Here is a 13,364-nt window from a genome sequence, read left to right as displayed (position 1 = left end):
AGAATCAAGCATGCATGACACCCTATTTGCAACCTGTAACCTTCTAACTAGCGGTGTGGGGAATCTTTCCTTGTTTTCTTCTCTTGTTCTACAGATTTTTTTTTAAAAAAAGAAAAGAAATCAGACAGATTCAAAATATGCACCCTCTATTAATTAGCAGAACTTTCATCACAGTCATATGGGCAAATCACTTAATGAAACCTGAAGCTTGCAATAGGTAAAGGGCCTGTTCCCAACATTTTGTCACTACTTGAGATTAAGAAACAGAACTTAGAATGGAGTATACAGATGCAGGGTCAAGGAAATGCAAATAGAGTCAGGATTGGTTCACAATGGGAAGGTAACAGATTTAGCCTTCAGTTCCATTATGTCCCACAGCACACCTTTTTAACTTATTCTTGTATAAATGACCAGCTACCATTCATTACTGTGGGGCAAATTAAATTAAATACAGTGAAGTATGAGGCAAAACCTGCTTACAACCTACGATACTAGGCAGCCTCTCCAGTGGACCCTGTACTATACAGGATATTCCTTTGCTAGCATTTTTCTAGTTATTAAACCACACACTGGAAAAGTGAACATTCCCTTGTTTCCTTTCCTCAAAGTATTGCTATAACAATTTGTTAATGGTCTATGGTTTTAAGCTTGTTCAGTCCAGGAACTATGGCAATTGTCTGCTTGTTGGTAGGCCAGCTATTAAATGCAGAAATGAGTGCTACTTGTGTAACACATCACAGATACACATAACAAGGAACAGCAGCAGCCCATAATATATTTATTGCAATACTTACTGAATGCCAAATGACACAAGAGACACACCCACTACCAACAAGTCCAGCAAATTAAAGTAATTTCGGCAGAAAGATCCTTTATGAAGGAATGCTCCAAACACTGTCAGCTAAAAACAGAAAGGTGGTAGTTAATTATTTTGTTTCACCTCTGCTTGATTCGCAAGGCTGTTTACAAGATGCTTGCATTGAATGAATCTTGCTTAGTGGAGAGACTGGAATACTACAAAAAAGACCAAAATTAAAGAATTTGATGGATGCAACACTAATGCACATTTTGTCTTCGGCTATCCACAATAAAACACTGATAAATAAAATACTGTGGACTAAAAAATGCAGGCGCACACACAAAATGTAAGCCACCAGAAACTACGCTCATGAATCAGTAGCAGATGTTTCCTTTTGGTTACATAATGTTGAACAGCTAGGTTCTCGGTTTTTGATGTGTTCTAATTTTAGGGCACAATTCACTTCAAATGGCTATAGCACAATGTAGCATCCACTGGAACAGAGGGTGGCTGACCCCTGACCTAGGGGGGAAATGAGCAGGCTGGGAGTCATAGCACAGTTCAGGTGAGGAGGGGGTCTGTGTGTGATCTGTGTGTGTGTGTGTGTGTGTGTGTGTGTGTGTGCGTGCAAGTCAGAGTCGCATCCACCATTGGTGTATGGTCCCTAGGCAAGGCTGAATGAGACCCTTGGGCCAATAAAAGGTTAGCAATCCCTGCACTAGAATGAGGAACAGCTGTGTTATAATCTAAACTATCTTCTTTACACCATATATCCCTTTATTTCACACACACACCCCCAATATCATGCTAGTTTCCCACTTTCCTGGCAAAACATGCCAACGGAAGGGCTAAGAGACATGCCCTTCTCAAAATAGCATGCTCTGAAATGCTACACTGGTAGAACACATTCAGCACATTTTAAAAACTAAAACTAAAAACCTTATCCCTTATCAAACTGAGCATATCTTGTAAACAGCCCAAAACAGTCTTATTATCAAGTGTTAATCAAAATGCACTGTAAAAAGAACACACAATAATATGAATAAAGTAGGAAATAGATTTGTTACGTTTGATCCTCAGCTGGAAATGCAAAGTTTATGTACTGATTCTTATAATACCACTGGGTCCTGTGTCATAACCAGGAATACTCAATAAGTAACTTGAGACTGAAGTGGCTACAATAGATGATCCCAATCTTGAAGGCATCAAAATGAATGCTCACATTTTCTATATGTTCCTCCTTATTCTGCAATGGTGGAGCAGCTTGACTTCAGCATCAATTCTGCACCAATCTAATCTGTACATCAGAATTCTGAGCGCCCCTCGTGGATGTCCTTGATAATCAGTACACAGACTATACATTGAAATACCAGTTCTGAACTCATGCATGGGCAATACATTTAAGTAAGCATGTTCATGCCTCTTCGTGTATTTAAATGTATACCCAAGATAAAGCATCCTAGTAGGTTTTAGAAAGGGTAGAGTATCTTGCAAGTCCCTTTGCAAGAAAATAGTGGTCTACTATTTTAACTCTGTGAATATATAGTTCAGAAAGAGAAATGAGAAATTACATGCTCCTCCTTTAAAAGATTTAAGATCTTTCTCTTTGAAATGCCAGAAAAGGGAGGAGGAAAGCTCATGCGTAGTGAAATAGTTTTCCTTCTTCTGACAAACCGGAAGTAGAAAAAAAGGATAAAATGAGCTGTCAGATTGATGTGATGATAAAAAAGTAGCTTCTACATGCACCCAAAGGTAAAATAGAATAAAAACCATGAAGAAAAATATCCTTTGGTTTCAAAAAAAGGTTTAGATTTGGTTGTTGAGTGAAAAGGCGGAGAACAGTTCAAGTGCCTTTTCGTGGCAGGTGACACACAGAAAAAAATCCTTTTTAAGCAAACTTCTTTGTAAACCTGTTACCTTCAAAATGATCTCAAATGTAAACATACTAGTGAAGACATAATCTGCATACCCTAGGATCTGGAAGGTAAACAAAAAGTTACAAACATTATTGCTAAAGCTGTGTCTGAGTTAACAAGGATCAATTAACAGTTAATTACCTTTAACAGGATTTCAACAGTAAAGATGGCTGTGAAAGCATAGTCAAAGTAACCAAGTATCTGCAAAGCATAACATGTGCCACAGTAAGAAATTCATCTACAAATACTACCAGAATTTACAACTTTGATCACATAGAGAGAAATGTCTACTTTATGAACACATGTAAATTTAGAGAAATAAATAGATGTATGATGACCAAACAACATTTATTTGTTTCACTGAAAATTGCCTCACGGTTGTCCTAATTCACAGATTTGCTTCCTTCTAAAGCTACCACTTCATCCTTCAATGTTCCCCTGAAGTACAGGTGGTACCTGGCAATTTAAACAAATTGTTTTCCTTAAAGCAATTACTGTATTGGACCCAGACTTTGCCCTTGATGCTTGGGAAGGCTCCTTCCATTCATGGAAGGCTTTTGGTCCATCAGATGATCCCACTGGCAAAAGGGTGAGGGATTCTACATATCCCCCTCCCCCTACAGACCCCAGCAGCGTCTCCTACACTGTTCCAGTGGATTTCCTAACGGTCCTCCACCCACCCCTGGACAGCATGAGATAAAATGCTGGTGGGATGCAGATGGAGTGGGAATCGGCAGAAGTCACCTCCCAGGTGCAGGATCATACACCAAGTAAAATTCTGCCTGGGTGATGCTCTCAGAGCCTGGGAGTGACAATTGGATTCAACCCATTACGTTTTAGTCATCACAGTGTTCTTGTAAGAAATGCAAACAAATTATTAACAGGTGCAACTTGCTCTCGGAACATAATATAATCGTACTAATGAAACAATCTCTGCATTGTTTAGTTTTGGCTCTTATCGTATAAAGAGTACTGAATATTCAAATATTCTGAATGAGAATACATTACTATGCTAGCTTGATGTGGTTGGAAGAACCTTCAGAAATTCTCTAAACACACCAAGTCCTTTTTGCACAGATCACAGGGCAAACTTTTAAGGGTATATCTGTACATTAATGTGTCCATGGAAAAAAAGATACCCATTTTTGCCAATTAAAAACATTTCAATCAGGCTTTGTCATGTCATCATGTTACAGCATGAATTTATCTTCAAAACAACAGTTTCTCAAAGTTGCAAGTGTGACTGATAGACATTTGAGCAATTTCTTCTATATGGAATAACAAGAGTTCATGCCGCTTGAGATATACAATGCAAAGACTCTCCTATTTTGTGTTCACAAGCTATTTATTCATTCTAACATCTATATACCCAAACACAGTTTCCTATAAACCCAAGAAGACTCATTTCAGCTTTGGGATGCTTCCTTGACATATATACAATTTGGATGTAAGTAGCTTCAGTCCTATAAGTAGCATAACTCAATCCATCCAACGAATGTGGCTTGTGTAATTACCTTCCAGTATGCCACTCACCTCTTTGGAAACAAGAGGTGTCAGCATCCAAGTCCCCTCTTCCAGTCTATAAAAGGTGGTGAGGGGAGTAGAAGAATGGATTCAGATTCCCACCCCAAACAGATGATCAGCACTATCAAAACAGACAGCACCAACCATCTATTCAGCCTTGAACGTGGATCTCTGTAACCACTTGCACAATATCCTTCTGTGCATGAAGCTCCCTACTGAGCTTGTGCATGAGAACGCTTTATACCAAGCATGCTGGGCTGGGATGTCTGCCACTGCAGGCAAAGGGCTAAACTAAATAATAGCAGCTGATTTAAACCTAGTGTAGAAAACATTTCTTCATAGGCACTACCCATTACACTGTTACAACTAAATATCTTGGTGCTTACATGTAATAAAATCACACCAACCTTGAATGGATACAATTATTCTAACAATGCCTTCTGTTGGCAGGGCCATACCTACAATTTTTTTCTTCTACTCTGCATACATACACGATATTTTTAAGGTGACTTTTTTTTTAAAGGAATAAGTGTTTTTCCTAGAATGGCGTTAGAGAGGTTTTCTCATTTATTTTCATGTTTAAATGGAAGGTGAGAAGATAGATAGATAGATAGATAGATAGATAGATAGATAGATAGATAGATAGATAGATAGAACTCTATAGGGAGAGAGAGAGAGAGAAATACTTTAAAAAGCTGGAGAAACACCCTTCCATCACTTGACCAAATATTTCTGCCACAAATATATAAAAAAGTGTAAACTGCTCACCTCCAATAACAGGAGATGGTCTCAGGCCCCAAATATCTGGAAGACCGTCCCCTTCCCTACAGACCCCCTTGAGTGTGAAGATGAGCAAAGGGGGTCTTCTTGGTAGTTCCATGACCCTCAGAAGTTCCTTCTCTGTGGCAGCTCCAAATTACGGAATTTCTTCCCCACAGAGGTGTGTGGCATATTCATTATGCAGTTTCCATCATATGTTGAAGATGCACCTCTTTCCCCAGGCCTTTTGACATCTGGGATATGTATTTTTAGGACCCACCCTATTCTGGCAATAGTAGTTTGTTTATACTGTTTTAATATTGTATTTTAAATTGTGGTGGCCAACCCTGGGACCTTATACTGAAGGGCACGTAATAAATTGAATAAATAGATAACATACAAATGCATCCTTCATCTGAAATTACCTTTTTGTAGCATTTATTTTTTTGTAGAATATGCATAGAATATGCCTTTTTTATTTTAGAAATAAAAAAGAACGCTATAAACAATATTTATAGTAGCATTTGTACATGAGAGTTGCATACCACATATTATACACCCACTTTAAACAGAAGCAAAATCTATGTGTAGTTGTATTGCAGACTGCAGTTTTTATATGCTTGTCCCATTTCATTTTCTAATGTTGAGGTTAAGGGAGAGGACAACATGGTGTGGAGGCTGCATACTAGGGGGGAGGGGGGAGGGGCAAGGCAGTGAAGAGGTCGGCACTGTGCAAACGCAACAGCAGAGCTATGCTGGTACTACTGCCAGTGAGTTTGCACCATAGCAACCTCCCCACTGCCTCATCCGTTTCCTTCCCTGGAAGCAACTATGGCTCATCTGTCAGGAGGTCAGGTGAGCGCCACTACCTCACCACATCATGTGCTACTGCCATCTAGCTCAAAACTGGTCCATCTAGCTCAATACTGTTTCATGCTGACCAGCAGCGGGTCTGCAAGGTTTCAAATAAAGAACATTTCCAATACTCAACTAGAAATTTCTACATCCTGAATATATTAGTGTTGTAACTGAGCTTATGAAGACCCCTTCACTGTAAAAACAACAACTGAGGCTACTCTATGACTCCAGGCTCCATCCACAACAAATCTCTGCACTATTTTGGTAATCTCCAAGTTGGTTCCAACATCCTGTTGAATCTTAAGAAAATACCCACATGCTGCTTAATTTCAAAAAAACTACGCTTATGTACTGATCTATTATATTCATGGTTTGCTCCCATTCCGAAGGGACCATTTTAAAGACGATGTAGCATGCAACTCTTTTGGGGAGTCTGTTTTTTCTTACGTTGTTTCGAAAAGAATGACTGCGAATTGGATCTTCCGCTGCAAGGGAAGCACTGCTAAGCATGATGAAGACAAGGATGAGGTTGGTGAAAATGTGGTGGTTGATCAGCCTGTGACATCCCACTCGAATCCTGAAGAAAAGAATGACAAAACAAAACAATGTCATTACAAGTGGGAAGTTAACTGCTCCTGAAGCTTAAAACTAAGCAACTGCAGAGCTTTTTATTTATTTTTTTAAGTTGTTCATCTGGAAAGCAGCCAGGTTGTCTTGTTAACTGCACTAGTAATTCTGGAAAATGTAAACTTATATGTATCATATAGGACAGCATATGTGAGTATCTTATGGAAAGTGGCCAAATTTTATAACTTGGACAATATAAAAAAAATTTTTGAATACAGCTGCTATTCAGACCATGTTATTCAAGTAATACATAATCACCTGGCATTTAAACAACCTACTAGAAACTTGGTTTGCAAAGAAATCACACATATGAAAAACAGCTTTGTATTGTCATTCTGTTGCTTTTTTTTTTGTTGCAGCCAGAAAAAAAAAGTGTTGCTATTTTATACGGAAGCCTCAATGTGGTAGTACTATTTAAAAACAAACAATCCAAGGGATATACACAAAATGGTTATTTACGGGTTTGTATGGCTGAAAATAAAGAAGGAGCTTCCTTCAGGAATTGGTGTCATCTTTTCCTTCATATTCAGTTCAGATATTCTTCGGGGTCGGGGGCCAGCTGGCACTTCAGGTTCTTCCTCTTCCTCTTCCTCTTCCCCTACTTTAAATTAATTACTTTCTTTAATATATATATATATACAAAATTTGTAATACTAGAAAAAAATATTGGAAATAGATTATAACCACTAGATTTTTTTTTACCCCCCACCCCCAAGTCAGCAACTAGATATTTAAAACAAATGCTAGTTAATATAAGGTCATTCCTGCCATTCCCATCATTATACCGGTAGTTTGCTACTTCCACTCTGAGAGGCATGTGTCTCTAAATACCAGTTGCTGATGGGGAGAAGGCTACTGCACTCAGGTCCTGCATTTGAGGCATGTTGTTGGCCGCTGTGAGGTGCTGGCCTAGATGGGCTTTTGACAGGGCTCTCCTTTACATTCCCAAATATAAGTTATTACAATGAAAAACAGTGCATCCATTTTAAATTCTTGTCTGCAGCTGCTGGCTGAGGGCATGTTTTCTAGGTTGCCCACTCCCCATCCTGTCCTGTGCACTTTTCACAAATACACTGTCAGGCAGGTCAAATCATCCCCTATGGACACATTCAAAGCAACGAGTTTTTTCAGCTGTCAGGGTGTAAATAAATTGCCTTCCCCACTCTGCCCATGGAATACTGATAAAGCTCTCCATAGATGCGACGCAACTGCAACTACAGTACATGCCTTAGTCCCAACTCCTTTGTTTGGTTGCATAGATCACTGAAAATGTGCCACAAGCACATTTTGACTATTGCATGATACTCCCACCAGTGACTTTTCAGTGACAATGCCCTGTCTGCAAGTAACAGACAGGAGTAGTGGCCTTGCTATGATGGTGACCTTAATGCAGGGGCAGTAGCTATGGTACTATTTTCTGCATGTTTTCATCTACCTAGATGTGTGCTCCTATGCAGGAGATACAGGCTTGGAGTCGAACGTTGTGTGAGAAAAAATGTCATTCAGGCAAGGGTTTTCTCTTTCCTGCACTCTCCTCATGTAGCCAGCCCACATACCCTTGAAAACCCTCTCTGAAGAGTCAGGGACGTACTCCTCCAGTCTGCCCTCTGTTGAGGGGGCTGCAGCGGGAAACAGAAACTACCCTTATTCAGGTGAAAGCACATTGCCCAAGAGTGGGAAAGTGAACTTCTAAATTTATATTTTTTAAAGTCATCACTGCAACTGCCTCACCCTGTGTCTGTGATTTAGTTTGGAACATGGTTTGTCCATTTGTCTGTTTTCTATGCATTCTGAAGCCTCTCGAGATAGCGTTGCCAAACTCAGAATAATGGTTCCTGAGATGGGGGTGGCAGTTTTTGTGGATGTTAGGCCTCCAGCTGCCATTCTGAATCAAGATGGCAGACCAAAACGTGACTTTGGCAAGACTTTGCCCGCTTTTTGGCTTAGGTTCAGCAGCCTCTGATCATCACCAACTTGTCATGAGGGTTCCTGATGTGAGGGTGACAGTCTTCATCTATGTTTGGATGCCAGGTGCCATTTTGAATCAAGATGGCAGATGAAATTGTGACTTTGGCATGACTTCACCCAATTTTTGGCGTGACAAATCCAAACTCACAAATACCATCCATATAAATACCATCCATTTAAAAACCACAATATATTTCTGGTTTCCAAAAAAATACTGGGGAGCACCAATTCCCTGCTAGTATTTCATAATTGCTGAAATGTGTGGAATCTATACTGTTTCTTTTTAGTCTTATTAATAAATAGCATGTAGTACACTTGACCCAATATTTTTCTCTCAGTATATGTTAAGTGCATTAATACCTGGAACATCGCAAGGGGGGTAGGGATCTTTGTCTTCATCTTCCCCTTCTCCGTATTCATTTATGGTAACCTATTACAAGAACAAAAACACTTCAGAAGAAAGGTAAATGGGAGGTGTAAACTGATGCAACACGCTAAACCAAGCAATTCTTTTTCCTGTTCTGCCCTCCACGAAGCAGCTCCACCCCAATCCCAACACATTACAATTTTTTATTCAATAATTCTGGTTGAAGAAATAAGAAGTAAAAAATGTGCTTACAGCTGGATTGTCTCATAGAGAGCCAATGCAGCTTGGGATAGGTGAGAGGTCAGCATTCCAATGATTTCCATTAACTCAAATTGTTAATCTTTCAATAAACCGAGTATAAATATGCAATTAAAAATCAAATATTTATTATGTTAGAAAATAAACCTACTCCATCTATTATTTTAATGATACTGTCCAATAAAATCTAGCAGGTCATAAATAGACAAGTTGCAAATATTATCTAATTTGCATCTCTAAACACACACACACACAGAATAGAGGAGATTTGGGGACAGTCGATGCAAGAGTCTCGGCAGAAAATCCTCTTGCTTGTGGCCTTGAGGCTTGATACAAAGGAGCCATAGGCACCCAGCATATGAGAGGACTCAGTGCATTCTGAGAACTTGCAACCCACATGAGGTACAACCAACAAGCACGGATGGAGACCAGTCAGTGTGGAATATTGGCAGGTGTCTGTGCATTTAAAGAACATATAGCACACAGAAGTGAAAAGAAATAAGGTACCTTAGCATCCTTGCCCTTCTTTTGTTCACCTTCTGGTTTGTCCCCCTTTTTAGTATCCAAACTCTCTTTTCTACAAGGAAGAAAAGAAGGGGGTTGGGAAAATAAAGGAGCTCATGTGTGGTAGCTGTGAAAAAAGTCAATTGCCAAGCTAGGCATCTGCATAGCTGCAGCCAAACCAAAGCTTTCCCAACCTCACCACTGCCTGACTGTGCCCCTCCTCTGTCCCAGCAAGTGCAACACTGCTGCCACTGGAAATGTTTTATCTGCTACTTAGATAGCATATGTGCATATTTTACTGTCTGTACACATGGCAGTAATTAGGCTTTCAATTATGGCTTACTGAAGCAGGTACAATGTGGACGTCTTCACACATAAGGGAGTGCATTTCCCCCCATCCTCCAGGTAGGAACAATATCATTAAGTTAAAATTCCAAAATCTACAGCCGGGCAACACCTTTATTGGGACCAGCCAAAATGTTTTTTTAAAAAAAACCTTAGGAAGCTTTAGAGTTCCAAACAATTCTTCAGCAGGCAAGATGTTACACAAAGCATTGGGGGGGGGGGTTAAAATAAAAAGTAGCATAAAGGCAGTGATCCTTCATGGATCACTGCCTTGTCGTGGCGAAGGGGCTTGAATTACTCAGGGAAGCTATGGACAGTCAAGATAGACAGGTCATAGTGGAGAGTTTGGACCAAACGTGATCCACCTGCAGGAGGAACTGGCAACCCACTCCAGTATCCCTGCCAAGAAAACTCCATGGACAAAGACAACAGGCATATAAAAGATATGACGCTGGAAGATGAGCCCCTCAGGTCGGAAGGCGTCCAACATGCTACTGGGGAAGAGTGGAGGACAAGTACAAGTAGATTCAGAGCTGATGAAGCGGCTGGGCCAAAGCCGAAAGGACGCTCAGTTGCGGATATGCCTGGAAGCGAAAGGAAAGTCCAATGCTGTAAAGAAAAGTATTGCATAGGAACCTGGAATGTAAGAACCATGAACCTTGGTAAGCTGGATGTGGTCAAAAATGAGATGGCGAGAATAAACATTGACATCCTAGGCATCAGTGAACTAAAATGGACCGGAATGGGCAAATTCAGTTCGGATGACTATCATATATACTACTGTGGGCAGGAATCCCATAAAAGAAATGGAGTGGCCCTCATAGTCAACAAAAGAGTGGCAAAAGCTGTACTGGGATGCAATTTCAAAAATGATAGAATGATCTTGATACGAATCCAAGGCAGACCTTTTAACATCACAGTAATCCAAGTTTATGCACCAACTACCAGTGCTGAAGAAACTGAAATTGACCAATTCTATGAAGACTTACAACACCTTATAGAAATGACACCAAAGAAGGATGTTCTTCTCATTATAGGGGATTGGAATGCTAAAGTAGGGAGTCAAGAGATAAAGGGAACAACTGGCAAGTTTGGCCTTGGAGTTCAAAACGAAGCAGGGCAAAGGCTAATAGAGTTCTGTCAAGAGAACAAGCTGGTCATCACAAACACTCTTTTCCAACAACACAAGAGACGACTCTACACATGGACATCACCAGATGAGCAACATCGAAATCAGATTGATTATATTCTCTGCAGCCAAAGATGGAGAAGCTCTATACACTCAGCAAAAACAAGACCTGGAGCTGACTGTGGCTCTGATCATCAGCTTCTTATAGCAAAATTCCAGCTTAAACTGAAGAAAGTAGGAAAAACCACTGGGCCAGTAAGATACAATCTAAATCAAATTCCTTATGAATACACAGTTGAAGTGAAGAACAGGTTTAAGGACTTAGATTTGGTGGATAGAGTGCCTGAAGAACTGTGGATGGAGGCTCGTAACATTATACAGGAGGCAGCAACAAAAACCATCCCAATGAAGAAGAAATGCAAGAAAGCAAAGTGGCTGTCCAATGAGGCCTTACAAATAGCGGGGGAGAGAAGGCAAGCAAAATGCGAGGGAGATAGTGAAAGATACAGGAAATTGAATGCAGATTTCCAAAGAATAGCAAGGAGAGACAAGAGGGCTTTTCTAAACGAGCAATGCAAAGAAATAGAGGAAAATAACAGAATGGGGAAAACCAGAGATCTGTTCAAGAAAATTGGAGATATGAAAGGAACATTTCGTACAAAGATTACCACAATTAAGGACAAAAGTGGAATGGACCTAACAGAAGCAGAAGACATCAAGAAGAGGTGGCAAGAATACACAGAGGAACTATACCAGAAAGATATGGAGGTCTCATACACCCCAGGTAGTGTGGTTGCTGACCTTGAGCCAGACATCCTGGAGAGTGAAGTCAAATGGGCCTTAGAAAGCCTTGCTAACAACAAGGCCAGTGGAAGTGATGATATTCCAGCTGAACTATTTAAAATCCTAAAAGATGATGCTGTTAAGGTGCTACACTCAATATGCCAACAAGATTGGAAAACTCAGCAGTGGCCAGAGGATTGGAGAAGATCAGTCTACATCCCAATCCCAAAGAAGGGCAGTGCCAAAGAATGCTCTAACTACCGCACAATTGCACTCATTTCACACGCTAGCAAGGTTATGCTTAAAATTCTACAAGGCAGGCTTAAGCAGTATGTGGACCGAGAACTCCCAGAAGTGCAAGCTGGATTTCGAAGGGGCAGAGGAACCAGAGACCAAATTGCAAACATGCGTTGGATTATGGAGAAAGCTAGAGAGTTCCAGAAAAACATCTACTTCTGCTTCATTGACTACGCAAAAGCATTTGACTGTGTCGACCACAGCAAACTATGGCAAGTTCTTAAAGAAATGGGAGTGCCTGATCACCTCATCCGTCTCCTGAGAAATCTATATGTGGGACAAGAAGCTACAGTTAGAACTGGATATGGAATAACTGATTGGTTCAAAATTGGGAAAGGAGTACGACAAGGCTGTATATTGTCTCCCTGCTTATTTAACTTATATGCAGAATTCATCATGCGAAAGGCTGGGCTGGATGATTCCCAAACTGGAATTAAGATTGCCGGAAAAAATATCAACAACCTCAGATATGCTGATGATACAACCTTGATGGCAGAAAGTGAGGAGGAATTGAAGAACCTTTTAATGAGGGTGAAAGAGGAAAGTGCAAAATATGGTCTGAAGCTCAACATCAAAAAAACTAAGATCATGGCCACTGGTCCCATCACCTCCTGGCAAATAGAAGGGGAAGAAATGGAGGCAGTGAGAGATTTCATTTTCTTGGGTTCCATGATCACTGCAGATGGTGACAGCAGTCACGAAATTAGAAGACGCCTGCTTCTTGGGAGAAAAGCAATGACAAACCTAGACAGCATCTTAAAAAGCAAAGACATCACCTTGCCGACAAAGGTCCGTATAGTTAAAGCTATCGTTTTCCCAGTAGTAATGTACGGAAGTGAGAGCTGGACCATAAAGAAGGCTGATCGCCGAAGAATTGATGCTTTTGAATTATGGTGCTGGAGGAGACTCTTGAGAGTCCCATGGACTGCAAGAAGATCAAACTTATCCATTCTCAAGGAAATCGGCCCTGAGTGCTCACTAGAAGGACAGATCCTGAAGTTGAGGCCCCAGTACTTTGGCCACCTCATGAGAAGAGAAGACTCCCTGGAAAAGACCCTGATGTTGGGAAAGATGGAGGGCACAAGGAGAAGGGGACAACAGAGGATGAGATGGTTGGACAGTGTTCTCGAAGCTACTAACATGAGTTTGGCCAAACTGCGAGAGGCAGTGAAGGATAGGCGTGCCTGGCGTGCTCTGGTCCATGGGGTCACGAAGAGTCGGACACGACTG

General features: G+C 40.6%; 1 protein-coding gene across 26 annotated transcripts in view; it reads right to left on the bottom strand.

Moving 5' to 3' along the window:
- The window catches only part of CACNA1D (calcium voltage-gated channel subunit alpha1 D), a 184,382-nt gene that overhangs the window by 61,181 nt on the left and 109,837 nt on the right, over positions 1-13,364 (bottom strand). For 17 of the 26 annotated variants that reach the window (XM_033140913.1, XM_033140914.1, XM_033140912.1 and 14 more), the window contains 6 exons: positions 9,584-9,653; positions 8,812-8,881; positions 6,943-7,084; positions 6,304-6,433; positions 2,857-2,916; positions 795-901 (listed from right to left, as the gene is read on the bottom strand). In XM_033140913.1, the coding sequence (XP_032996804.1) occupies positions 795-901; positions 2,857-2,916; positions 6,304-6,433; positions 6,943-7,084; positions 8,812-8,881; positions 9,584-9,653 (579 nt within the window). Of the gene's footprint in view, positions 1-794; positions 902-2,716; positions 2,777-2,856; positions 2,917-6,303; positions 6,434-6,942; positions 7,085-8,811; positions 8,882-9,583; positions 9,654-13,364 lie in introns of all 26 variants that reach the window. The other 9 variants (XM_033140918.1, XM_033140920.1, XM_033140921.1 and 6 more) reach the window with 1 other exon arrangement.

The sequence above is a fragment of the Lacerta agilis genome, chromosome 2 (assembly GCF_009819535.1).
Source record: "Lacerta agilis isolate rLacAgi1 chromosome 2, rLacAgi1.pri, whole genome shotgun sequence".
In the NCBI taxonomy this organism is placed as follows: domain Eukaryota; kingdom Metazoa; phylum Chordata; class Lepidosauria; order Squamata; family Lacertidae; genus Lacerta; species Lacerta agilis.
This window is presented reverse-complemented; position numbering and strand designations above follow the sequence as displayed.